General features: G+C 43.8%; 2 protein-coding genes across 3 annotated transcripts in view; one reads left to right on the top strand and one right to left on the bottom strand.

Annotated features, from left to right (window-relative positions):
• The window catches only part of CCT6A (chaperonin containing TCP1 subunit 6A), a 62011-nt gene that overhangs the window by 13191 nt on the left and 22095 nt on the right, over positions 1-26725 (bottom strand). The gene's annotated exons all lie outside the window — the stretch shown is intronic.
• On the top strand, positions 7750-25571 carry PSPH (phosphoserine phosphatase). Of its 2 annotated transcripts, none has more exons than XM_069089558.1 (7): positions 7750-8018; positions 10531-10670; positions 16652-16810; positions 17682-17816; positions 20961-21106; positions 22274-22422; positions 25380-25571. In XM_069089558.1, exons 3-7 carry the CDS (start codon positions 16671-16673, stop codon positions 25485-25487), a joined length of 678 nt encoding a protein of 225 aa, XP_068945659.1. In that variant the 5' UTR covers positions 7750-8018; positions 10531-10670; positions 16652-16670; the 3' UTR covers positions 25488-25571. The 2 variants fall into 2 exon arrangements, with proteins under 2 accessions (XP_068945659.1, XP_068945658.1); XM_069089557.1 differs by having other exon boundaries at positions 7751-8018; positions 10531-10666.

The raw sequence follows: 26725 nt of genomic DNA, 5'->3' as shown, positions 1-26725 counted from the left end.
TTTATTTGCTATTTCCATTATATAAAACAGTAATTAGGGAAGGGTAGCAAATGTACTTTGCTAATATTGACCATAAATATATTATTCAACATATTAGAATTTTAAATACATTTCAAAGACTCTGATATAAAGATTCTATTAATAATATGGGAATTCAGGCACCAGAACTGGAGAAATCCAGATGGCAATAGGTCCTTCAGCATATCAATTTCTAGCATCTAAAGTTCAGGAAATATATATTTGAAGTCTGGACAATGAGTTTGGAAAGCAAACATGTTTTAAACCTGAAATAATAATCTCTTAATTCCCATAACATTTTATATTCAATGCATATTCACAGCCACCATCTGATTTGATCCCCATAACCCTATGAGGGCAGGTTGGACAATGTCTTACACTCGACCTACTCAGAATCATATAGTGAGTCAGCGGTAAAGATATGACTAAAGTTTTGGCCTCTTCCAGTAATTGTTCTTTCTTCTACATCAAAACATCAGAGAAAAGAAGTAAGGAAAAGAGTTGGCTGAGAAGATGCAGAAAGTTTACCTCTAAATTTAATGTTTAACCTGTAGTCATATACATTAGCATAACTTAATAAAATTCAAGTTTTCATTTTCAAATTAGTTTGAGGAATTATAAAAACCCTCATTTGAAGATGGATTAATGTTTAAATCCATGTTTAGTGGGGGAAAAGTCATAGGTTAGGTGAATTTTTAAAAAATTCAAGAAGTGAAAAATTCTAATTTGGTCATCCACTTTGGAGATATTCTAAAATTAGTTATATGGGTTTGAAGAATAGGTGGAAAATTTGCATCCTCCCAATCCCACACTTGGCCGTTAAGAGAAAAAGCAAGTATTATGGGAAAAGAAGACCAGGTTTGGAAGCCAGACTTCTCACAGTAACCCAGGCCAATAAAAGAGAAGGCCAATTAGACTGGCAAGACAGAAAAGATAGAAGTCATGCAGAGGTAGAGACATCACAGGAGGCTCAGAGATCATCCTGTCCCCTTGCTCTTAAGAAGATAAGATATTGTAATACTGGGGCAGCCAGGTAGCACAGCGAGTAAGAGCACTGGCTCCAGTGTTGGGATGACCTGGGGATCAAATCCCGGGCTCAGACACTTAGCACCCACCCAGAAACACCTGGCCGTGTAACCTTGAGCGAGTTACTTAACCCCAATTGCTTAAAAAAAAAAAAAGATATCATAATACGTTTTATTGCCAGGCAACTAAGACACAGGGAAGTCAAATTACTTACCCTAGGTGTCATGGAAACAACCAGCACCCAGATCTTCTGCCTCCTGGTATCATGTTTCTTCCCAGACATCCCACTCCATTCTAAACATCTTACAGATTCCATCCCTTCCTTATTCCCACTTCAAGGTATCAATATTTGGCCCATAATCTATGACCCTTGTCCAGAAGTTGGCAAAAATGTTTGAAATGTGGGCAATTCTCAGGCCCGAGGAACACGGATTACCTTTAATTCTTTAAGATGTCTGTGAGCCCTTAGGTTAGTGGATTACACACAGTGTGATGCCAAGAAGGCCCTGAGTGGCTCTGCTATACCACTAGCTGTATTTTTTCATTCTAAGCAATCAGAAAACATGCTACAAGCTCATTGCAGATAGTAGAAAACAGTTTGAAAAGCATGACTTGCTGACAGTGGATCAATAGTATTATCATTTTAATAAGAATAGTGGAATTTGGGGGTTTGGATGTAGGGTCATTTACCTCCATTTTTTAGCTGAGTGATAAGGAGGAATTGCCGGTTTTTAGACAGTTCTCTTTGTTGACTCGGTTTTCCTCCTGAGGAGCTGAAATCTGCAGCTTCTACTCATTGGCCTGAGCTCTGTGCTCCAGAACAGAGATGTCAAATATGCAGCCTGTCCTTTGCTCTCCCCACAGTAGCCTGAACCGTGTTGTAATAGTAATGACATTTAAAGATTCCCCTGTATTGGCTTGGTTTTTGGTTTGATTGTGTTAAAACCCAGAGCTTGTTAATCCCACTTATGGGATGGACTTGTTGATGTGAAAAGAGAGTGCTGAACTGGGAGGAGCTGGTAGATTTGGAGAGACACAAGAGAGAGGCAGAAGAAGTAGAAAGGAGTTTGACCCTTCTAATTGAGCATTTGAAAAGTAAAGGGTGGGAAATTAACCCTGCAAAGGTTTAAGGACCAGCTCAAAATGTGAATTTTTGGGTATACAATGGAACAAGGGGCTACGGGAGATTCTTCCTCAAGCCTGACAAAAGATTCAGGATTTTCCTACCCCTACCAATAAGGAGGCCCAAAAGTTCATAGGATTGTTTGGATACTGGAGGCACCACACATGTCATTGGGGAAGATGCGATTTGGGAAATATTCAACAAAATAAATGAAAATACAGTAGAATATGAGTAATAATATGTGGTTTTCCAAGTCAATATGTGGTCGGCAGAGATCTTTATGTACGGTTTAGTGGTCCAGTTTCTGAGTCTAACAACCCAGTGCAGAACATCACAGAGCAGAACTGGATGGAAGCATGGCAGCCCTTCAGATATCTGAAGGAAACCGGCATGTCTACCCCAATCTTCTTTAAATAACCTAAATAACATCAGCAGTTCCTTGTCCTCCTCATGACGTTTTCAAGTCCCCTCAAAATCTTCATTTTTACTCACAAAGGATATTAAATTATTTAAATTGTGAACCTCAATAAAATTATTGGTATAATGATTTTGTGTGGCATACGGTGCCCTTAAAAATTAGACTCCAAAATTAAATATATATGTTTACTAATATTTGGTGCTAAGCTCTGCACTTCGCACACTACCTAGTACACAGTAGGTGCTTAATACATCTTTACTGATTGATGGATAAGAATGGTCTCTCAGCCAAAATGATGTTATTGTGCTGACTGTTTATTGGGTTCTACTTGTAGTTTCCAGACTGGGCTGGTCCTATAGACTGAAGTCCAAGTTCCTTATGACCAAAACAATCTAGTAGTATACAGAACCTTTAAATTGTAGTACTGATAAGTACCTTATTATATGATAGTGATCTCATTAATTTGGAAAACCTATCCATAACCTGTATTGTGAAAGACAAGCCAGTCCACCCAATGAACTGAGTGCCTCCTTCTAGATTTCTTGATTCTGCCAGGATGCTGGTGGAGCACTCAGGCTGTCCATCATTTTAGCCCTTCCTCTAGACACACCATGAGCCCACCCCCCTTTTCCAGAAAACATTGCCTTGAGGATAACTTTTATGCAGTTTCTTCCCTGAATAACTTCATGCATAATAATACCACGGTCTACTCACCCTCTCTCTGTACCTCTTTGGGTGACCTTCAACGTTAATTCTTCTGTGACTTGTGTTGGTCTCTGCAGTCATATGGTACCATCACAACAGTAAGGGTGTTTTAAAAAAAAGGGTTTCAATAACTTGGATTCATCAAAAGCAATGAGCAGTTTCCCAAATGGCCCACTCTCCTGGTGCCATTCCATGTTGGGCTCAGTTCAAGATGAAATGAGAGATAATTTTATTCAACACACTCCTGAGCCTGAGGGATAAATCAGGGAAAGGTGCCTGTCACTGTTCTAGTGTGAGAGTCTAGTGAGCAGAGTGCAAGAAGTAAAGGAATTCCGTCTTCATGGGGAGGTCCTCCAAGGGATCTTCATCAAAGAACTTTGTAAAGCAGAGTTGCCATCACTTTAAAATGTTCAGAGGGTATACAGAAAATGCCAGTTGTCTAGACTGTGATATGTAGTTGGACAGACTCCTGGAGCTGTTTCATCAGGACATTTATCTTGGAAAAGAACAGTATCCCACACAGTTGAATACGTGATCAATTTACTCCTGAGAATTCTATGTAAATTCTGTTTTTGTAAGTTAATTTTTAAAATGAATGAAAAGAATTTAAGTTTTGAAGTTACTCTACCATTCTACTTCATTGTCTAATAAAGTGAAGACTTTTGTCACATTATAACTACCTCCTGAAGTCTTGATTTTTAAAAATCCATATTTTTATTTGCTAGTTTTGCTTTCAGAACAAGACATAAAGGCTTAGATAGCTCTGCTACATTATACTGAATTTGGTATATAGCATCTTGCTGTTTCACAATTTATAAACCAAGGAACTGATATGATGCTTGCTTTACTGAATGTTCAGGCACCCTTAGCCAAACCAAGAGTTGGTAAATTTTCTTGACTTGTTTTTAATGTTATGCTTATTCTAGTAAATTTACTTCTCCATTTGTTCACTTGCTGCTTGTGTTGAACCCTTACATAGCACATGCTCGGCCTTCCTTTCAGAGCAGCCTTTGCTGGGGACACCTTTGCCAACCACAGATCAGAATCCAAGGCTGTCACAGTTTCCTCATCTCTCAAATGACAGCTCACCCGTCTAGACTGAGGAGCCTATTCTAACCATACCACGAGGAGGCACGTTTCTAGCTCACACCTGAGGACTGCCTGGGGTCCTCAGCGGGCTGCAAGGCAATACACTCATCAGGAACAGCAGAAAAGCTTCCTTACAGCACCTTCTGTATTACAAGCCCTATCTAAACAGCATCTACAACTTCCTTTGTTTCTCTCCACAGCCGTGCTGGATGGACATATGACCTAGGGCTGGCTCATTAGCCAACAAATGATATAGTTTGGAAATGATAGTTTGAAAAATGGTTGTTTCCAGAAGCCCATCCTTACCATTTCAGTTACTTATTAAATATCTGGAAACTACAAGTAATGATTCAGTGGAACTCTTTTCTATTCATTCATATTTATTGAATTTTTAAAAATATCTGTAATTTCCTTGTTTTCCCCCCCAAAATCCTTAGATTCACCGTGGTTTCGATATGTCACAGAACATTTGGTACCCACTATCACATTCTTCCCATAACAACCATTGTGAATGAATTTATTAACACACAAATAGCTTCAAATTTACTTAGATTATTAGTGTCACCCAGATGTTATCTCAGGCTGAGGGGGTTCCTTAGACAGGGCTGTGTGAATGAGCAAACTCTCCCAACAGAGGGACCCAAGTCCACTGCTGATCTCTCTTTGCTTAACTCTGGATTCCATTTGTACATCTGCCTGCCAAAGTCGAAAATAGCAGGGGGATCACTAGGGCTTTGCCCCCAAGTGCTGACCTGGTTGGGCACCAGCCTCCCTCCCCTCTGCCAAACTACACACCCTTCCCCCCAAGGTTCATAGGCTCACTGATTTACAGTTGGAACCACTGTTAACAAACACTTCTTCAGCCAGGCTCTCTCAGTTTTACATGCCTTCCATTACTAGTGTTCAATGGAATCTAGCTTTCTCCAGAAGACACTGGTACTACCCTCCATTCTCTCACCACCCTTGACAGGGGCAAAAGGAGTAAGCGGTCTGTTTTTGGCATTCCCAATGTAATTTTCAGACCCTCTCTTTGCCCCATTAACTTACCCCCTCTCTCCTCTAAAGCTCACTTCATCCTGTTCAGATCCTTGTTGGTATTGTCAAGAACCTCCAAGTCACTCTCCCTCAGAACCCCTTAGAATGAATGAATGAATGAATGAGAGAGATTATTAAGCTCAGCTTCCTCTTTTAAAAAATGAGAGAGTCCCACAAAATTACCTCTGAGGGTTCTTGAAGCTTACATTGTAACAGGAGAGACGTCACCCATAGGGAAGTGATGCTCCGGAGGAGGAACTTTTGTGTAGAAAGTACAAAGACTGTGTCTTTAGCCTCCCTCACCCATGAACACGCTTAGATAATCCCCCTCCCCAGCTGAATGTGCCAGAACTGCTAGTTGTGGTTATCTTTTCCCATTTCATCCCTAGACTACATCCCAGACCCACCTCGACAGTGGCCTGACCCACTCAAACCATCCTCAGGGAGGGGTCGATGGATCATCAGTTACTCAGTACTCCTTACCTCGATCAATAATGACAACAACATTTATAAAGCGCTTTAAAGTTGGCAAAGTACTTCTCATACACCATCTCCTTTGACTCTCATAGTCCTGTGAGGTAGGTACTGTCATTATTGTCACCTTTTACATGGCTGACACTGAGGCTCAAGAGATGAAACAGCTTGGTAACAGCCGGTACGGGTCGAAGGCAGGATTCAAGCCCAAACCTTGCTGATTCCAGTGTCCAGTAATGGATTCACTTGTAAAACTGTCTCATCATCAACATCTAAGAAATGTTATTGTCAGTCATCTCACTATGGTGTCCATAGCGAGCCCATCCCTTCCCCAGGGATGTATAGTCAAAGGCTTCATCCTTTATAATTTGGTAAGGAATTGAAAAACATGGCTGGCCTCATGGGAAGAGTATGAGATCTCAGTTCTAATCCTGATGGTGCCACTTATTACCATCTCTAGAGCTATGGTGTTTTTTTTTGCTTTTTGGTGGGGGAAGGCAGGGCAGTTGAGGTCAAGTGACTTGCCCAAGGTCACACGGCTAGTTTTTGTGTGTGTTAAGTGTGTGAGGTCGGATTTGAATTCAGGTCCTCCTGACTCCAGGGCCCATGCTCCATTCACTGCACCACCTAGCTATGATCTTTTAAGTGCCTTAAGTTTACCATAATTTCTTGATCTATTGTCTCCCCTAGTTAAAAATTGGTAGTCCCTGCAAATCACCCATGGGCACATGACCCACGTCTCCATTTGTTGACATGGATACCTCTTTGGGGACCTGGGTATGCTCCATAATTGTCAGGCAGCTCATTCATGTGATAGTCACTCTTTCCATAAGCCCCTTGGTGGCACAGTGCGTAGTAATGGACTTGGAGTCAGGAAGACCTGACTTGAAATATTAGATGCTGACTACCTGGATAACCTTTCCTCATCTGTAAATGAAACTCCATTTCCTGGCTCTGGGTATTTCCTCTGGTTGTCCCCCATACCTTGAATACCCCTCCTCCTCATCTCTGCCTCCTGGCATTCTTGGCTTCCATCAAGTCCCAGCTGAAATCCTATCTTCTGAAAGAAGTCTTTCCCAGTCAGTCTGCCTTAATCTTAGTGCCTTCCTGGGGGCAGCTAGGCGGCACAGTGGACAGAGTACAAACCTGGAGTCAGGAGGACCTGAATTCAAATTCAGACTTAGATACTTGACACTTACTAGCTGTGTGACCCTGGGCAAGGCATTTAACAGCACCAAAAAAAAAAAAGGCCTTAGTGCCTTCCCTCTGAGATGACCCCCAATTTATCCTATCTATATCTGGTTTGTAGGTAATTATTATGTCCCCATATAAATTCTCCTTGTTATTTTATTATTATTATTATTTCCTGAATACTTTTGCCAATGGCCTCCCCTCCCCTCAAGGACTTCACAGCAGTGTGTTGAACTTTCAGGTAAGTTACAATACTTCTTTCTGTTTTCTTTTCTAGAAAATGAGGAGGAGGTTATGCCAAGAGATCTCGAAGGGTCCTTTGCAGCTCTACCATTCACAAAGTCCGGCCTTTTGGGGTGGTTAGCTCCAGATTGAGAAGACACGATTATGCATTTAGGAAAGGACTCCTAGTGAAATCTGTATTTGCTGAATTGCAAAAAAACCAGATCCGGATTGGAGGCGTGCCCTTTCCATTCAGTGACCCTTCCCCCTAATCCTAACACACCTTATATCCCCAGGGGTTAGCTTTTCCTCTTCTCACCGCTGCATTAAGGTCAACGAACCTCCTGTACCCGAGAGGCAGAAACCCTGCGGTTTCTGACTTTGGGGAAAGAGTGCGGAACAGCCCAGTCTGCTGGGCCTCCCCAACCAACAGCAGAGCAGCAGGGTGGTGCTGAGGGAGCCACACCCTCCAGGAGGCAGGGCTTCGGCTCTTCTCCACAGGTTTCGGAACAGCCAGGTCCTGCAGGGTTTAGTTTAGGAAGGCATTATGCAAAAATCCCCCAAGCTTGCTCAGCAGATCTGAAATGAGCATTTATTAAAGTCGGCTTTCTCCCAGAAGGGTCAGCTTCCTCGGATCCCAGGCATGTGACTGGGAGCCCAGACCGAACCTTCATTCTTCTGCAGCCGGAAGGATTCCCACAGACGCTTCTGTACTCTGTAAGTCTGGAGGCATGCATTGATCTTCTCTTACAGGATACTGGACTGCCCTCATGCCCTCAGACCTACCTAGCTCTGAAACTGGGTACCTTAATTCTGTAGAGCCAGAATGAGGGGCAGTCTGAGCCTTCAGGATTTCCTCCTTTCCTGCGTGGATCTGTCGATTTCTCCAGCTTGATTGTCCTCACTCTGTGTGCTTGTTAATTTCAGGATGAATGAATGATGCAATCCTCTGTGGGAGAGCCATCAGCCCACTATGGGGTGTAAAAGCCCTGGAGTTTGGGGCTAACACTCTGATAATTTAATACGTTGGACCCTCTCCTTCCATCCTATTAGCATTTTAAAGGTAGTTTAAATATTTCTGTCCATTGGTACAAAAATTCAAGGGGGGTGGTGTTTGAATATTCATTCATTCAATGAATAGTATTCTCTTTTTTTCTACTTATATCTGGGGCAGGAATACTTATGGATTGATTTGTGAGGATCAAAGAAGAAATTAGATCAATACTTTGTGTGTTTTATTACAATTCCTGGGTATGTTTTCATTGTCATAAGGAGAAGCTCACAGGAGAATGAAGGCTAGCTGTGGAGTCAGGAAGACCTGAGTTTAGTTTCTGCTTCTGACACTTAGCAGTGTGACCACAAATGAGTAACTTAATCTCTCTAACACTATAGATTGTAGATATGGACCAAAAATAATAACAAAGTGCATCCTGTACAGTTCAAAGCCATCAGACAAACTGAGACACAGCAAGGTACTGGGGATGGGGTCTGGCCGTCTGAAATGCTTATGTTCAAATTCTTCCTTTGATACTAGCTGAGTGATTGACCAGAAAAAGCCACCTAAACTTTTTTAATAATTCCCATTTTCTGGTCTGCAAAGTGGTTACCCTTAGCCATATATTCACAAACCTGTCCGTGAACTAGTTAAAAACAAAAAGGGTGTTTCTTGTGGGTTGTGCATTTCATTAATGCCTTGGGAGCTTCTGAAAAACTTCTGGGTAGTTAAGCTAGGGCTGAGTAACATGGGGAGCTCTGATACGTCCTTTGCTTTGTACACTTCTCCTGGCAGCTCTAAGCCCCAAGCCCTGTTAAATATAATACTCACTCTAGCTAAAAATTGACGTTGTCTAAGGAATAAAAAGACAAAAACAAAACAGGCCCTGCCCTCAAGGAGTTTACCTCCTCTTGCCCTGGTTGAGGACCCAGGAAGCTTTTTCAAGGACTACACCCCTAATTCAGAGGGTCTAATTCCTCAATTCAGAAAAATTAAAATATTATGTTTTTCCCCCACTGCACTGGATATGCTTTCAAAATAAATACTCAGGATGAAAAAAATCAAACCTACCCGGACAGCTTAGGTTTTCTGATTTGTGTAGTTTACCCCCGATACTTGGACTATTCCCGGAAAGTCCTGATACTGCTTTTTGAAGCAGCTACTGGATAATATAATCAATCACTCAATCAGTGAGCATTTATTAGACCCCTACAATGGGATCAACTCTGCCGGGGCAGTCTCCTTCAAAGTCGCTGCAGCATGGAGAATGCCCTCCATTGAAGCAGATCCCAAAGGAGATCTGTACTCCAATAGATAAATCCTAGGTCTTTGTCTGAGCCACAGAGAGATGAATTACCTTCCTAACTTCACAGAAATGGGCATCAGGGCTGGGATTAGAACTCAGACCTTCCTCACTCCAACTTCGGCCATTGATACATAGCATTTTAAGTTCTGCACAGTGCTTCACAGATATCTTCCGTGATCCTGACCACAGTTCTGGGAGGTGGGGGCTGTTATTTGCAGCTTTTCAGAGCTCTAAGCCCAGCACACATGGGGAAGGGCTCCTGGTTAGCCAGTTGGAGGGAAGGGCAGGATTATAGGCATGAGGGTATCCCTTTTGGGTTCACAGTAGCTTTCTAATTGGCCTCCCTGCCTCAGGTCTCTCCCCATTTCAATTTATCCTCAGTCATCAAACTGATGTTTCTAAAGTCCCATCTCCCTCAATAAACTCCAATGGTTCCAGGATAAAATAGGAAATCGTTTAAAGTTCTTCACAATCTGACTCCTTCTTAGCTTTCCAACCTTCTAACACTTCGCTCCATGCACTCTGTGATGGTGAACCTCATGGGTTATCCAGCTTCACATAGGACCTGCCATCTCCCCACTCCGGACCTTTGCCCTGGCTGTTCCCTCTGCTTGGCACACCTCCCCTCCCTGGCTTCATTCAAGACTCCGTTCAGGTTCCATTTGTAGGAGACCTTTCCCAGTCCCCTCCAAGTTGTCAGTGCCTTCCCTTTCTGAAATCACCTTCCATCCACTCTGTAGGTATCTTCCAATCTCTGGTTATTTCCACGTTGAAGGCAAACACTCTTCTGACTCTTGTCTTTGCATCCCACTTCACGGAACGTCTGGCATCTAGCGAGTACTCAATCGATGTGTGTTGACTGAGAAGTCGGTAACCAGAGGGGACCCGTGTTGTCTGTCCCTTTGCTCATTTTTGTCATCTCTTCCCAGACTGTGTTCGTGCTTGGAGAACTCAGAACTCAGGAGGTCTTTCGTGGAGACGCCTGGAGTTGGATTTCCATACCCACTGTATCTTTCAAAGAAGGAGCTCGGTGGCCAGCAGAGCCTTTAGAATTCAGCACTGGAGGCACGTGAGTCTGGCAGCCTTTGTTTCTTCTTGCTCCTCAAATATTGCCTAGATTTGAGGGCTATAAGCTAAATATGCTTTTGAGTAGTGGCTGGTACCTTAACTCAACCAAGAAATGTCTGTGTCATGTGTGATGTATGAGGATTCCAAAAAAAATGATGACTGTCAGCTAGGTGGCCAGTAGATAGAGTGCTGGACCTGGAGTCAGAAGGACTTGAGTTCAAATCTGGCCTCAGATACTTACTAGCTGGGTGACCCTGGGCAAGTCTCTTCACCCTGTTTGCCTTAGTTTCCTCATCTGTCAAGTGAGCTGGAAAAGAAAATGCCAAACCACTGCAGTGTCTTGGCTAAGAAAATCACAGATGGAATCACAAAGAGTCAGACTCAGTTGAACCACCATAACAAAAATAAGAACAATAATGCCAGGAAGAGGGAAATTGTGTGGCAAATTTTTATGTGAGTTGCAGTCATTGGAATACCTCTCAGGGGGCTGCTGCTGTCCAGGATCGAGGAGTGTGTGGGAGATCATGCCTCACTCCTCACAGTGGACCATGTCTGTCTCTAAAGACAGCTCTGCTTTTGTTTTCAAGTGGGCACCAAAGTCCCCCAGGAAGACAACATGGGGTTGCCTCAACATGGAGGAAGCTTATTCCTGGGAATGGCTTATTCTTGGGAACTGCTGGGAGTGCAGAAGGGTGTGGCCATGTGTCTTAGCTTTTGGCAGTGGGCCCTATCTGCCCTGTCCAAACAAGAGCCTACCTACTGACTCTTTTCCATTTTTCCAGCCCCCTTCCCATCTCTCCATTCAACCCTCCCCCCAACGCTTCCTGGTAGATGCCAGAGGTCCAGAATCCACCCATAAACTCTTGGATCAAGAGCTAAAAAGGGACCTTGGAGGCCATCAAAATAAAACTTATTTTATATATGGGGAAACTGAGTCCCAAGGAGTTCAAGTGACTTACCCAAGGTCATATGTGTCAGAGAGAGGATTTGAACCCAAATCCTCTGACTCTAGACATAGTGCTTTTTCCACTGGAAAGCCTTGCTTCCCTTACCTGTGCCTTCTCCCTTTCCCCACCTCGACTGGGATCTTATCCATTTTCCTGAGTCATCCCCTTCCCCATGGTATTAGGAGCCCACTCATGCCCCAGGGGGGAAAACACCCACAGTTTCTTGGCCTAGAGTTTCAGCCGGGATGGCTCTTCTCAGGCTGGGGAGCAGGGAGCATCTGGGCATGGCCCTAAGCATGCAGGAGTGGTGGTGGGAAGACTTTGGAGAAATGGGATGGCGGGGGTGGGGAGGCTTCAGCTCTGAGCCGTGACAGTGTGCCCCAGGCAGGAGGGTGGGATCCTTCAGACAGACCAGCTAGCCTGTGCCTTAGCATCTTCCTCTGTAAAATGACCGTGTCGGGCAGGTGACCTTCGACAGATCATTAGTATGTATACCAGATGGGATGGAATCAGGAAGTTGTTCAATCATGTCTGATTCTTCATGACCCCATTTGGGGTTTTCTTGGCAAGGATACCGGAATGATTTGACATTTCCTTCTCCAGTTCATTTTATAGATGAGCAAGCTGAGGCAAGCAGGGTGAAGTGACTTGCCCAGGGTCACACAGTTAGTAAGTGTCAGAGACCAGACTCGAACTCAGCTTTTCTTGACTCCAGTTCCCATTGTGCCATGTAAAAGACATGGGTTCAGGTCTTGCCTTGGACACTATAGCTCAATGACCATGGGTGAGTCCCTTAATGTCTCTGAGTCTCAAGTGACTTTCTGAACTTTGAATTTAGGCTTCAGCTCTGTGTAGTTGGAGGGAGTTCCCTCACTGACAAAATCTGATGTGTTTTAAGGGTCCTTGATGGTCACTGACCTCTCCATGGCGTCAGGAATAGTGGCTGATGGGGCTCTTTAGAGGTAGTGGAGATGCCCACAAAGATGTAATAACCCAGTGCAATCATGTACTGGTTTCCACTTATCCAGGTGATTTCCATGTAGATTATCTAATCTGATCTTTGCAACAAAGAGGTGTGGTCATTCCCATTTTACATATGAGGAAAGAGAGGCTCATAAAGATTATACGGTGATGGAGCTGGGATTAGTTTGGGGCCAGTCTTAGATACTATTCTATTCTATTGTTTTAAGGTTTTTTTACCCTGTTGTCTATGGCTGGTGGCAGTCCTCTGAAGACCCTCTCTTGTAGCAAAGGAATATAGATAAGCAAAAACCAAATCTATCCATTGATACTGTCTGCTTTATCCCACTGTGGGCCACCACCTCTCAGTATACCTCACCTTCCCCTTTGCTTCCCTGCCCTTAGCTTTCTTGATGACAGTGGCACAGGCGTCTGCACTGTCCGTTTCTGCCACTCGTGTCTGTGGACATTGTCCCTCCCCCCCATCCCACTTGGCGGTTCAGTATTAGACTTGCTTTTAGGATGATGCTCAGTTATGCCTAGCACTAATTATTCATAGCCCCCTCTTCCTCCTTAAGAGGGGGTAGGTGATGTGGAAACCATCCTGCCCAGGGCCATGGCAGCAGCAGGTTTGTGCTTTTATAGTCACAGAAAGAGTGGGCCACACACCTCCCCAAAGCCCTTCAGCTTTGCCTGGAACTGGATTATATATTAATCCCAGTGTGGCTGCTCATTTCCACAAGAACAGGCTGACTTTCTCAAGTGAATTTTTGACTTCTTTCCTTGTTCATGTATCACATGACTTGTGTTTCCCAAGGAGGAGAAATGTCATGGCAATTTACAGAACTGTGTAGCTTATTAAAATTCTGGGCTACTTCACTATCATATTTTTCTTTTTTCAAATTAAATTTTTTTAATGAATAAAAATTAATTTTCTCTCCTTCCCCTACTCCAACTTTTTTTTTTGAGGGGGGAAGACAAGTCAATTGAGGTTGTTTTGCCCAAGGTCACACAGCTAGTGTGTCACATGTCTGAGGCTGGATTTGAACTCAGGTCTTCCTGACTCCCGGGCTGGTGCTCTATTCACTTCGTCACCTAGCTGCCTCTATTTTTTTTTTTAATTAAGAGAACAAATTTCTGAATTGGTGATGCCCCAAAAATACATGTCTCTTTCTACAACCTTGAGTCCAACCCCTCACTGGCAGGAAGTAGGTAAAAGTTTCCATCACTGGTCTTCTGCAGTCATGGCTGGTCATTGCATTCATCAGAATTCTTACAGCTTTCAAAGCTGTTGCTTTTTGCAGTGTTGCTGTTATTGTGTAAATTGTTCTTCTGATTCTGCTCCCTTTCCTCTGCATCAGTTCATAGGAATCTTGTCAGTTTTCTCTGAAACCATCCCTTGCATCATTTCTTATGGCCCAGTGATTTTCCAGTGCCATCATTTGTTCAGCTCCTTAGCCTTCCAGTTTTTGCTGCTATAAAAAGTGCAAACAAGGGGTGGCTAGGTGGCACAGTGAATAGAGCACTGGCCCTGGAGTCAGGAGGTCCTGAGTTCAAATCCAGTCTCAGACACTTAACACAAAAACTAGCCGTGTGACCTTGGGCAAGTCACTTAACCCCAATTGCCCTCCAAAAAAAAAAGGGCAATAAATAAATAAATAAAAAGTGCAAACAGGTCCACTGTTATGGTCTCCTTCAGGCTCTTCTTAGTACATAGGCCTATGCTGGTTCTCAGAAACCACTCACCTGTTTTCTCTCTTGTGTCTCTGCTGGGGATGCCTGTAGATCTGGGTTCTGGGCTTCCCTCTAACAAGTACTAGCTGAGGGATCCTAGCAAGTCCCCTGACTTACCTTCATTTTTCTGGGTCTCAGCTCTGAAATGGGAATAATATCACACCTGCCTAGCAGTAAGATGCAGGTAATTTCTCTTGGTCTCTTCTACCTTCTAGATGGGTGGTTCTATTTTAAGCGCCTAGCCTATAGGCCAAAGGGCAATAGAGAGACACATTCCAGACATGAGCAGGCTGCCGCGTGTGATGCAACACACAGTTGTTACAGAGGAGTGAGTAGTGGTGTTCTTGTAGAAATGAGCCGGCTGGGGAGCGAGGGCAAAGGGGCAGCTGACGGACAGAACCTGTGCTCCCCTGGTAGCCACCCAACGAGAAGGAAATGTGAGCAAGGCTTGTGGCGTAGAGTAAGGAGCCCTTGAGCGGTGTTTGGGAGAAGGCCTGGATGGGGGTCATTACTGGAGGGAAAAGCCCATCATACTATTGAAATACAATAACTACATACACTGCACACAATATTTAAATATTAGGGACATTATAAAATAGAAATTACGTAAATATAATAACATTTATATAATACTTTAAGGTTTGTAAAGCATTGTACATATGTTCTCCTGAGCATTTTATATTGTCTGCAGTTATTTTAAGTGGAATTTCTCGTTCTATCTGTACGTATGTTATTCAATCCTCTGTGAAGTGGGTTCTTATTATTATTCCCATTTTATAGGTGGGGAAACTGAGGCTGAAAGAGTTCAGTGACTTACCCAGGGTCACACATCTATTATCTGAGGCAGGATTTTAACTCGGGTTTTCCTGACTCAGTCCAATGTTCTAACCACTGTGCAACCCAGCAGCTTAGCCTCTAGCATTAAGAAAGAGTTTCTCTTAAGAACTTGTGAGTTTGGAGAAATGTTTTGCAGAAGGAACTCTAGGCTGTTGGGATGCCCACTACATCCTCAGGCAGGGCTGCCCAAACCTGGTCCACATTCCATCCTGATCAGTATATTGGTGATGGGGACAGAGACAGCAAGATGCTGTCAGCTTGAGGGACCTCGCCTTTGGCACGTAGACCCAGCTTCCAGAGTCCAGGATGGGCCAGCGCTATAGATAAGACAACAAAGCAAACAGGCCCATTTCCTGCTCAAAGCCTCCCACCCAGCCAGATCTCCAGTTTGTAACACTCCTTTGGGCTGAAGGTTTGCAGTAAGGTCCGATGCTGCCTGCTAAGAGGGCAATGTTCTTTGCCGTGATCCTGCTTTAGTCCGCATTGTCTCATTTGAATTCTGTCTGACAGTAAATCAGTCTCCCCTTTTAGAACTTTCAGGTCTTACAGGATTTTCCACCTACACAAAAATGTGAGGCCAAAACCTTGAACAAATGGTTGTGGATTTAATTTTGTGCCAGGCGTGGCACGGAGAGAGATGGGATCTCTGAACTAAAGACTCCACCTCTTGGCATCGTGAATGCCAACCCACAGGTGCCCCAGGACACAGGCATGGGCCACGGGCACCACGTCACATGTCCCAGCCTGAGATTCTCTGTAGTGAGATGAGATGTGGAAAGGATTGTCACAGTCACCCACCACTTTGTGGCATCTCGGAGCAAGGACACACAGAAACCTGTATTCTGAGTGCCTGGAAACATGGGGGAAGTTCTGCCCCTTCAGATTGTAGAGGCATGAAAAGCGGCACAAGACCTCACGAAGCCCACTTGGCACAAAATCCCATAAGAGCTTTCGAAATTTAAAAAAGAAGCCTTGAGTCTGCTCGCCCCGGCGCCAGCAACGTTACTTACGGTTGGAATCCACTTCAGAGCCAGCCCTCATGAGTCTGTTTTTGGCTGCCTTTAAACGGGGGCTCATCAGGAATATTTGGTGGGTGCCTGATTGCTCGGCCCTAATGAAGGATCAGGGCAGGCCTGCAAAAATAATAACAGCTAGCGTTTATGTCATGTTTACTATGGGCCAGGCACTGTGCTAAGCTCTTTGCAAATATCTCCTTTGATCCTCTCAACAGGTGATTTCTCTTGGGAAGTTTAGGAAACTGAGGCAAAGAGAGTGAAGTGGTTTGCTCAGGGTCACAGAGCTAGGAAGAATCTGAGGCTAGATTTGAACTCAGGTCTTCCTGACTCCTGGCCTGGCGCTCTCTGCACTATGCCACCTTCTTGTCTCTCTTTCTTTTTTTTTAACCTTTGTATCTCTGGTGCTTTGCCCGGAGTAGTCCCTTACTAAACGTCTGCTGGTTTGAATTAAATTGCCTTATAGGTCTCCTCCTCGTTTTTTATTGCAGAAGGAGAATCCTTGGAATCATGGTCTCCCACTCGGAGCTGAGGGAAATTTTCCGCTCTGCCGATGCTGTCTGCTTTGATGTCGACAGTACGGTCATCAGAGAAGAAGGAATTGACGAGCTGGCCAAGTTCTGCGGTGTTGGGGATGCTGTGTCAGAAATGTATGAATCATTAAACACGGGCTCTCTTCGGTCAGCTGAGCACTAGAGACTCACTGGGGGAGGCTAGAACAGGGGTCAAAGTGCACCAGCTTCTGTCTTGGGCTTGCCCACATGGACAGGGCTCGGTGGCTTACCTCCATTTCCCCATCTCTGAAGTAGTGACCTTTTTAGGGGCTGAATCTCTAGGTATCTACAAAAACCCAACGACTGCTGGGCGTTCTTCAGATTCAAGGGCCCCGAATTAGGTTATGTTGCGGAAAGGGCTGGAGTCAGTGTCTGCCCGCAGTATGATCCTGATTCAGGAGGTGATGCGCATGCTTGTCAGAATATTTAGACAGATTGGTAAACTGACTCACTCAGAGAGCCACCTTCCTTCCCAGGTTGCGGCAGCTTTCTCTAGGACCTCTAAAGGATCTGTTGCCCTCAGCCTCCATAATTATCCATTTTGGGGTCCCTGGGAACAAGGGTCACTCCAAATGCCCTGCAGCACTGTGGAGCTTCCAGGGAACACCTCTCCATCATCCAGCACTCCTGTACTGCTTTCTATAATGCCCTGGACCGGACTTCTGCCGCCGTCAGGTCAGACGCAGGGGAAAGCTTGTCTGCCCTTCTGACAGGAGACCGCTCTGCTTGTTTAACCCTTCTCTAGCTCCCTCAAGCAGCCAGCTCCCAAGTAAGAGAGAGCGGTCTAGGAAGTGGGGGTTTCTCAGGCCCCTGGCTGGGCCTTCTGAGAGCCCAAGCCAGGACGCAGAAAAGACCAGTTTGTAGTCATTGTTCTAACAGTTGACCTGAAGCGGCCTCATTCACTTGGTACCTGTGTGGCTGGACAGGGGCGGGCGCTTGGCATTGATGGGCTGAATCTCCTTCTTAGGACCCGCAGAGCTATGGGTGGTGCGGTGACTTTCAAGGCGGCCTTAACAGAGCGATTAGCACTGATCCAGCCCTCCAGAGAACAGGTGCAGAAACTCCTCTCAGAGCACCCTCCACACCTCACACCAGGCATAAGGTAGGAGGAATCCTTAGCTCTCAGGGCTTCACCCCAGGCATCCATCCTTCAGGCAGACCAAAGGGAGGCATGCCAGGAGGGCTCGCTTTGGAGTCTGAGGACCTGGGTTCAAAATCTGGCTCTGCTAAGTTATTACCTGTGACTTTGGACAAGTCATTCACCTTTCTTGGGCTTAGTTTCTTCCTCTATAAATTGGACTCAATACCTTCTGGAAGGTCTTTTCCAGTTCTAAATCTATGATGCTATGCTAAGAATTGATACCCCTCATTTGACACTTTAGGGTGACTAGGCGGCGCCATAGAGCGCTGGCCCTAGAGTCAAGAGGATCTGAGTTCAAATCCAGCCTCAGATACTTACTAGCTGGGTGACCCTGGGTAAGTCACTTCACCCTGTTTGCCTCCGTTTCCTCATCTGTAAAATGAGCTGGAGAAGGAAATGGCAAAGCACTCCAAGATCTTTGCCAAGAAAACCCCAAATGGGGTCATGGAGAGTCAGACAAGTCAGACACGAGAGTCAAATAACCACTAAACACTTGACACAAATGTGCCCTCCCCAGGACACTCACAGGTCCACTGGGGGGTAGGGGCATGCATAGTCAGTCAGCCGTCAATAAGTTGTTCTTGACTAATCAATTTCCCACAGGCCAGTGAATCATCATTTTTGTGAAATGGCCTTGATCCATGTCTTGGTTTATAGAAAAGGGACACTGGGGCATCATTAGGCACAGAGATTTTGTGACAGCTCACTAATTAATGAAGGCACCATGCCAACGAGATCTCAGGGCCATTGATGATTGTGAAATAGCGAGTCCATTCTTTCCTTCCAACCCAGGCCTTCTTGGCTTAGAGGCCAGCTTTTTATCCGCCTCACCAAACTACCTCTCTCTCACAATGGGTATTGTTGTCAGTAATGTTAAAATAATAGCTTTTTTCTATGGTGAGGAGGAGATGAGGAGGTGGGTCGGAAATTCTGCTCCTTGGAAGAGAAGAGAAAGGAAAACATGAGAAGTCCTGGAGAGTGAGGGGTTGGAGATCCCTCATTGTGGCTTTGACATTGAGAGTCACAATGGAGTTTGACTGAAAACATTTTAAAAATGTATTAGTACAATTAAAATATTAGAGAAGAATCAGAGGACTTGGGGCTGGAACTCAAGGCCTTTGTGGTTATCTCGTCTAAGCCTTCCTGTTAAGGTCACACAGGTAATAAGTGACAAAGGCAGGATTCAAACTCAGGTCCTTGGTCCTCCATCTCCAACATTCTTTTTTTTTGTGCTAAATTACATTTGTGATTTTAATGCTGTTGAGAACTCTTATGATAATGATGATGGTGATGGTGATGATGACGATGATTGTGGTGATGGTATGATGATGATGATAGTGATGATGGGAACTTGCCTAGGATCCCACAACCCTGAGTTGTTTTTTTTTTCCATTGTTATCCTTCAGTTATTTTAGGTTGTGTTCAACTCTTCACGGCCCCGTTTTTTGGCAGAGATACTGAGGTAGTTTGCCATTTCCTTCTCTGGCTCATTTGACAGAAGAGGAAATTGGGGCAAACAGGGTTAAGTGACTTGCCTAGGGTCATCCAGCTAGTCAGAGACTGGAATTGAACTCAGGTCCTCCTGACTCCAGAGCCAGTGCTCTATGCCCTATACCACTTTGCTGCCCAGGGGTCTTTACTTTGCACCAAATAGCACCACTTGTAACAGCATGCATATGAGTGACATACAGATATAGTTATTTACCTTTCTTATTTCTTATTTACCTTTTCTTACTGGAAAATTCTATCATAATATGACCAGCATTGCAGTGTGGGCTAGAAAAGCAGTGGTGCAAATCTAATGCATGAAACATCTGTGAGTTTGACCCTCGGAAACTCCTGGTATGGAAATTCCCTTTCCCAATGAAGAATGAAAAGCCTTTGGCTTTCTAGGTAAACTTCCTAGAGAATTTCTTTTTTTTTTTTTAAGGCAATCGGGGTTAAGTAACTTGCTCAAGGTTACACGGCCAGTTATTTCTGGGTGTGGTGCTGAGTATCTAAGCCCAGATTTGATCCAGGTCATCCCGACACTGGAGCTGGTGCTCTTACTCGCTGAGCCACCTGGCCGCCCCTTAGAGAATTTCTTGAGATGCATAGAGATTAAGTAACTTGTTCAGGGTAAGACCATGAGTCTCCGAGGCAAGATTTAAACTCGGGCATTCTTGACTCCAAGCTTCACCCATGCTATGCTGTCTCTACACAGTAGAACCTCATCAGTCCTTGAGTATGTAAACGTAAATCTGGTTTTTATAGCTATAATAGCTAGCATTTATATAGCTCTGTTTTTTTTTAAATAATGAATTTACTTTTAGTTTTCAACATTCATTTCCATAGGTTTTAGATTTTCTCCACCTCCTTCCCTTTCCCCTCCCCAAGAGGGCATGCAGTCCGATATAGGTGCTACATATACATCCTTATTCAATGTAGCTATGGTTTGCAAAGCTTTTTACTTATGGCATCTCATTTGATCCTCACAACAACCTGAGAGGCAGGTGTTTCTATGCTTATCCCTTTTTTACAGTTGAGGAAACTGAGGCACACTGAGGTTAAGTGACTTGCCCAGGGTCACACAGCTAGAAAGTGTCTGAGGCCAGATTTGAACTCAAGTCTCCCTGACTGCAGGCCCAGTGATCTATCCACTGAGCCTCCTCAATGCCTTTTTCAGGTATCTAATGTACAAGATAAGGCTAAAATTAGACTCAAATGTTTAGGCACAGTGAATAGAGTGCTGAGTTCTGGGCAAGTCACTTAACCCTGTTTGCTTCAGTTTCCTCATCTATAAAATGAGCTGGAGAAGGAAATGGCAAACCACTTCAGTATCTCTGCCCAAGAAAACCCCAAATGGGGCACAAAGAGTCAGACACAACTGAAAATGTCTGAACAACAAAAATAAAATTACACCATAGATGTCTTATAAGTATTTATTTTAAAAAACCAAGTTTATTTTCTTGTAGTTAATAATTGCTCTGATCAAACCAGATGAATTAAATCATAAGCCTAAGCAAAGGTTCCAGTATGTGATTTAAGTGTATTTCTGGGGCCCTTCTTCCATGGACTGCCTTCTGATCTTTCTACTTGCTGATATTTAATTTCCATCACCCATAGGGATCTGGTGAGCCGCTTACAGCAGCGGAATGTTCAGGTCTTCCTCATCTCTGGTGGGTTTAGGAGTATCGTAGAACACGTCGCTTCAAAGCTCAATATTCCAGCCACCAATGTCTTTGCCAATAGGTTGAAGTTCTATTTCAATGGTAAGCATCCATTTGGGATACTCTCTTCTTTCTCATCAGTTTCAGTTTCACTGATAGAGACTGTTTGGGTAAAGGGGTCCTTAGGGATCTAGGGCCCAGGCTGCAGTAATAGTTTAAGAAACAAAAATTAAGTGTGGAAATATCTATTTCTCTGTGGTTTTGTAGTCTTCCCTTATACACCCAGGAGTACTAAAATCATCCCAGCTCTACCATTTATGACCCATGTCTCTCTAGGCTTCATTTTCCTCATCTATAAAATGGAGGGTTGGATAAGATACCTTCAAAGAGCCCTTCAGTCCCCAGGTCTGAGACCCTATGACCCTATGTGTATTGGCTCCCAGGCCAGTGGTGACCATCTTGTCTTTGTCCATCCATTAGTGTTCGGTAAGATGCTTTGGGTTTTCACAGACAAGCTTTGTGGATCCCTTGGAAATGAGATTATTTTGGGTCCAGTTGTCTTCCAAGCATCTGCATTCATTTGATTCACTTTAGGTCATGGGTTCTTAACATGAGGTTGAGGTCCATGTGTGTTTTTTAAAAATACATTCTGATAACCATTTCACCCGTTTTATTTGTGATGCTATATGTTTTATTTTATGCATTTGAAATCTCTCTTCTTAAAAAAAAAATTAGAAATCTCTCTTCTGAAAAAGGGTCCATAGGCTTCACTAGACACTGAAAAGGGGTCCAGAACAAACAAAACAAAACAAAAAAGGTTTGGAACCCTATCTATAGGTCCATGGAAGAAATATGGTCTGCCAACTGAATGATTTCAAGGAATCCAGCTTTGGGGGGTCCTAGGCTGATAACCATCTTCTCATTAGACTCCTTCATTCTAGCCTTGGCCTTAGAACCCTGCCGGATAAACCTGGTTACTTTTAACGATCTCAAGACAAAATTAGTTGGGTGGGAGAGGAGTGGGAAGGAAGGAGAAAATTTGGAACTCAAAATTTTTAAAAAAATAAATACATAAAAATGTTCTCTACCATGTTAAAAAAAAATAGCTCTAATTCACTCTAATAGAGTCGACATTTGAACATAGAGGTAGTAGGGAGCCACAAACATTTATTTTTTATTGCTCCTCATTGGAAAGCCCATCTTCCTGGTATGTTCCTTAATATGGAATTAATGGATCTTTAATCCCACCACCATCACTGTTCTTTCTAGGTGAATACGCTGGTTTTGATGAGAGCCAACCGACTGCCGAGTCTGGTGGGAAAGGCAAGGTGATCGGACTCCTGAAGGAACGGTTCCATTTTAAGAAAATCGTCATGATTGGAGATGGAGCCACTGACATGGAAGCTTGCCCTCCTGCTGTAAGTTCTGAGGATACTATTCCCTGTCTGTCCTTTAGCAAACAAAACCATAGGCCTGAGAGGGTCTTCCCTCTGTGTCTAAAGGGAAGTGGGCACAGGCTTTGGAGCCAGAGAGCTATCTCTGTGACTTACAACCTGGGCAGGTCACTTTACTTTTTTCTGAGCCTGTTTCCTCAGCTGGAAAATAATAGGGTTCAACTAGATGGCTTTTAAGGTCCCTGCCAGCTTTAAATCTATGAGCCCAGAGTGTCCAGCTCTCCCATTGTAGAGACCAGGGAACTGAGGCCCAGAGAGGTGACTACCCTGATGGTGAGGCTTCTTCTCTTGCAGCTTTAAGTCCTTCTTATGGACTCTACTGCCATGCAGCACAGAGGAATTTGGAGTCAGGGACCTGCGTTCAAGACCCAGCTCTGTTACTTTCTCCCTGTATGACATTGGGCAGTCCTCATTACAGTTTTGTTTTTTGGCCCCAGTCTTGTCCTCTGTCAAAAGAGAGGAGCTGGGATTAAATGACGTCTCAGCTCTTTTCCAGTACTACATCAACTGAGTAAACCTCATTCATGGGTGGATCCAAGAGTAAAGGGATTACTCCAGCAGAACTTTCCCAACATTCCTCTCTAAACGATCTTACAGTAATGGAGTCAAATCAAATTCTAAAACAAATCTCATTCAGTAAGTGCCTACCAAGCTTCCAGATACTAGGCTAAGCCCCTGAATACAAAGGCAAAAGTGAGTCAGGTCCTGTTCTCCCAGACGTTAAATTCTCCTCCAGAGATACAAAATCTACATGGATAAGGAAAGATAAAATAAAGTCAAGTCACTCTGAGAGTGAATGAGACCTCTTAACAGCCAGGATGGTGAGGAAAATCATGTAGGAGGTTGTATTGAGCTGTCGCTTAGGGGAAGGCAGGGAGAAGTGTGTGCATGACATGAGTTAGGCTCAGGAGGAGTACAGAGGTGCACAATGCACAGTGCCTGCCCTCAGGGAGCTTCTAGTCCAGTTGAGGAAAGAAAAACAACACATGGCAAAATTCAACAAGGCTACAATCAAAGAAATGTCAGCGGGCAGTCTGAACCCAAACCAAGTGTGCTGGGAGCTCAGAGGAGGGAGAAGAGAGTGTCATGGCCTGGAGTAGTCCAGGAAGGCTCTAACAGGGAGGGACTTGGAAGATGGCTAAGATTTCAATGGGCAGAGAGGAGAATCAAGTGTATAGATCGCAGTCATGGTCACACCTCTCATGTTATAGATGAGGAAACTGAGGCCTAGAGACCTTTGAAGTGGGATTTGAACTTTGGTCTTCTGACTCCAAATTCAGTGTTCTTTCTTTAAAAAAAAAAAAAGTCTGGTTGATAGTTTTTAATCTCTTACATCACCATTTCCTTCACAAAGTACTTGGCATCTCAGACATTTAAGGAAATGTTTAATTGAATTGACTCATGTAGATAATGGGGAGCCTTTGGTTGGTTTTAAAAAGGAGAGGAAAGATAAAACAGTGCTTTGAGGAAGATTAATCTAACTGTGATTTAAGCTCGGATAGAAAGAAGAAAGGAAACAAACATTTATTATTTATTATGGCCTACTATGTTCCAGGAACTGTGATAAACTCTATACGAAGAATATCTCAGGGAGAGGCCAAAGGCAAGGAGTCCAACTGGTCTGCCATCACAGTCATGAAGTGTGGTGGTAAAAGCACAGTCTCAGTTTGCAGGAGGCAGGAATGGGAAGAAAGGGAAGGCATTATTTGGAATGTGTGTGTTTTACACCATGTCTACATTCACACAAAGAGAAAGAGAGAGGGACCTTACCTCTTTCAAAGACTATGGCTTCTGTTTAATTGAAGCACTTTGTGTGGACGCACCAGGCTCTTCCCAACAAATACCCCCAACCAGCCTCCCTAGGCAGCAACATTCCCAGAACATTCATTAAGCAAAGTTGTCTTTCAGCCTGATTCCTCCAATTATATGAGTCACTTTCCTGATTTACTGAAAGAGAAGGAAAAAGAGGGAGGCTTTACCTTTGATAGTCCAGCACCAGCATCAAACTAATGTCCGGCCTGAGGTCTGCTGCCTTTTAATGAGATTGATATTTGCATATAATCATTACATAATTTTTCTACAATCTCTGCTTCTTTTACCCTAAAGACAATTAACTGAGAATAACATAAATTAGTGGGAATTCTCTAAGTGAGTGTCATTCCATTGATCATGCATGGAGAAGTGGGGTGCTTGCTGCCAGCAGGAGTCTGGATTAATCTCCTCTCCCAACTCCTTCAGGCCTCACTGGTCTCTCTATTTGAATTTCTAACTGTCTGTACCACATTATTAAGCACTTGGCTTTCTCTTGTCTTGGCAATAGGTCAGAGATTTGTGATTTTAAAAGAGTAGGGACTTCCATCCCCTGCCAACTGGTTTATTCCTCAATGGATAGTCGGTGTGGGAAACTGTCACAGATTCAGAGAATTTGTGTGATTTACCCAGAGTTGCCCTGATTTTGAGCCTGGGTCTTCCCGGCCAGTAGAGCATTCTGTTCACTACGTTACCCCTCCCCTTACATTACTGTTTCATGGGCCTTCCTCATTTAGATCATAAACTCCTTGAGGGCAGGTCCTGGCATGATATTTACTCAGTGGATAGATCAGTATGGAAGTTCAAGATGAGGTTTTTGCTATTTGCTGAAGTGGCTCTAGGATCTGGTTCGGAGGAAAGTCCTCTGTTAGAATGGAAACTTGACCATGGTAGGCACCATGTTTTTGCTTTTCTTTACTTTTCTAGTAACCAGTAAAGCACCAGGCACACAGTAGGAGCTTTTAATAAATGCTTGTTGACTCAGGACAAGGAGGTGAAGGAGGTGGTTCCGTCCCCACCACCCAAAACTGATATTTATACATTCAGTCTCAACACCTGTGGCAATATCATTTTTTTTTTAATGCTTTTGATTCCTTTTTTCCCCTTTTTAGGACATTTTCATTGGCTTCGGGGGAAATGTGATTCGGCAACAGGTGAAGGACAATGCCAAGTGGTACATCACTGACTTTGGGGAGCTTCTTCGAGAACTGGAGAAGTGAGGTCCAACTTGAGACACATGAAATATATAGACATATATATTTTATTAGCCCTCCCAGATTAATTAAAAAGAACACTTATGCAGATCTATATTGTTTGTGTGCATTACCTCCTTTTTACATGCCCAGACTTGGTGCTGGTCCCCTGCCCTTTCAGGTTAACACTTTGACCTCTGAAGTTCACGGTTTAACGCCAGTTAAAAGCATTCCTCCTTGCTTGACCTTTGAGTAGCACACTGAGCCACGAGGTGGAAGTCCCATCTCCCCCATAGGAATTCAGCATATGTGGGACGGTACAAAGGTTTCATTTACAGAACACTGGAACACCAAACAGAATTATTGGTGTCTCAAAACAAAGTTGTTTGTCCTTAAAGATCAAACGAAGAAAAAATGTATTACTAACACAAGAGGAGGATCGGCAGGTTTTTCCTTCCCTTTTGAAATCAACAATGATTCTCAACAAGTGCTATGCAAATAATTGTGAAAGAAAATCTGGGAAGTTGTCAAAGTTACAACATTCATTTTAATTCTGACCAGGGTTTAGCAAGACACACTTCCAAATGTGACTTGAAAACACTCTGTCTCTCTATCCCTTTCTTGTTTTTCAAATTAAGTGGGGAAAAGGGCATCACTGTGACAAGAAGCACACAGCCTTGGGACATGAAGAGGGATTTTCAAATGGGAACTTATTTGGAAAATCTCTAATTTAGCCAGATGTCAAGACAAATGCTTTTTGGAACTCGAGTTTCTGCAGCACTTTCGGGGGCACGCAAAGCAGTGTTGGCAGCTTTTCTGTCAGGCTGCAAATAACCAAGCAGCTGTTCTCTCCTGGTGAATGCTTATTGGAAGCTCTCCATGAACTTGTTTTGTGTGGTCTCCATTTTCAGAAGTGCCATGCATAGGACTTAAAACTCCTAAACTGAGTTATGAGAATACTCCTTTTAAAACTTTCTAACAGTTGAATTAAAAAAATATTCTGTTCCCTTTCTTTTTCCTGGCAGGACAAAGGGATGCTCTATAAAAGAGCAAAAGATTAATAAAATGCTTAGGAGGTCTCAGATTCCTTTATCCTGGAGGAGACAACTTGGCAAATCTGATCCTTCACACATCAGTGATTTGAATAGCAAGGGGCATGAGGAAAGGCTGTATTTAGCCCAGAACTGTCTCATCAGCTGGGAAATGTCCCTCTGACCCCAACAAAAGAATGTCCCTCTGCCCAGAAGGATTCTCAGCTTATAAGG

The sequence above is a fragment of the Petaurus breviceps genome, unplaced genomic scaffold (assembly GCF_028583685.1).
Source record: "Petaurus breviceps papuanus isolate PSGF00001 unplaced genomic scaffold, PetGlider_PUasm1.0 186, whole genome shotgun sequence".
NCBI lineage: Eukaryota > Metazoa > Chordata > Mammalia > Diprotodontia > Petauridae > Petaurus > Petaurus breviceps.
Note: the sequence above shows the minus strand (reverse complement) of the source record. Positions and strands in the feature narration are given on the sequence as shown.

Coding starts and splice junctions, on each gene's coding strand:
- PSPH (XM_069089558.1), top strand. CDS start 16,671: ATGGTCTCCCACTCGGAGCTGAGGGAAATTTTCCGCTCTGCCGATGCT. Junction 16,811..17,681: donor GGGGATGCTGTGTCAGAAAT/GTATGAATCATT, acceptor TCTCCTTCTTAG/GACCCGCAGAGCTATGGGTG. Junction 17,817..20,960: donor CACCTCACACCAGGCATAAG/GTAGGAGGAATC, acceptor CATCACCCATAG/GGATCTGGTGAGCCGCTTAC.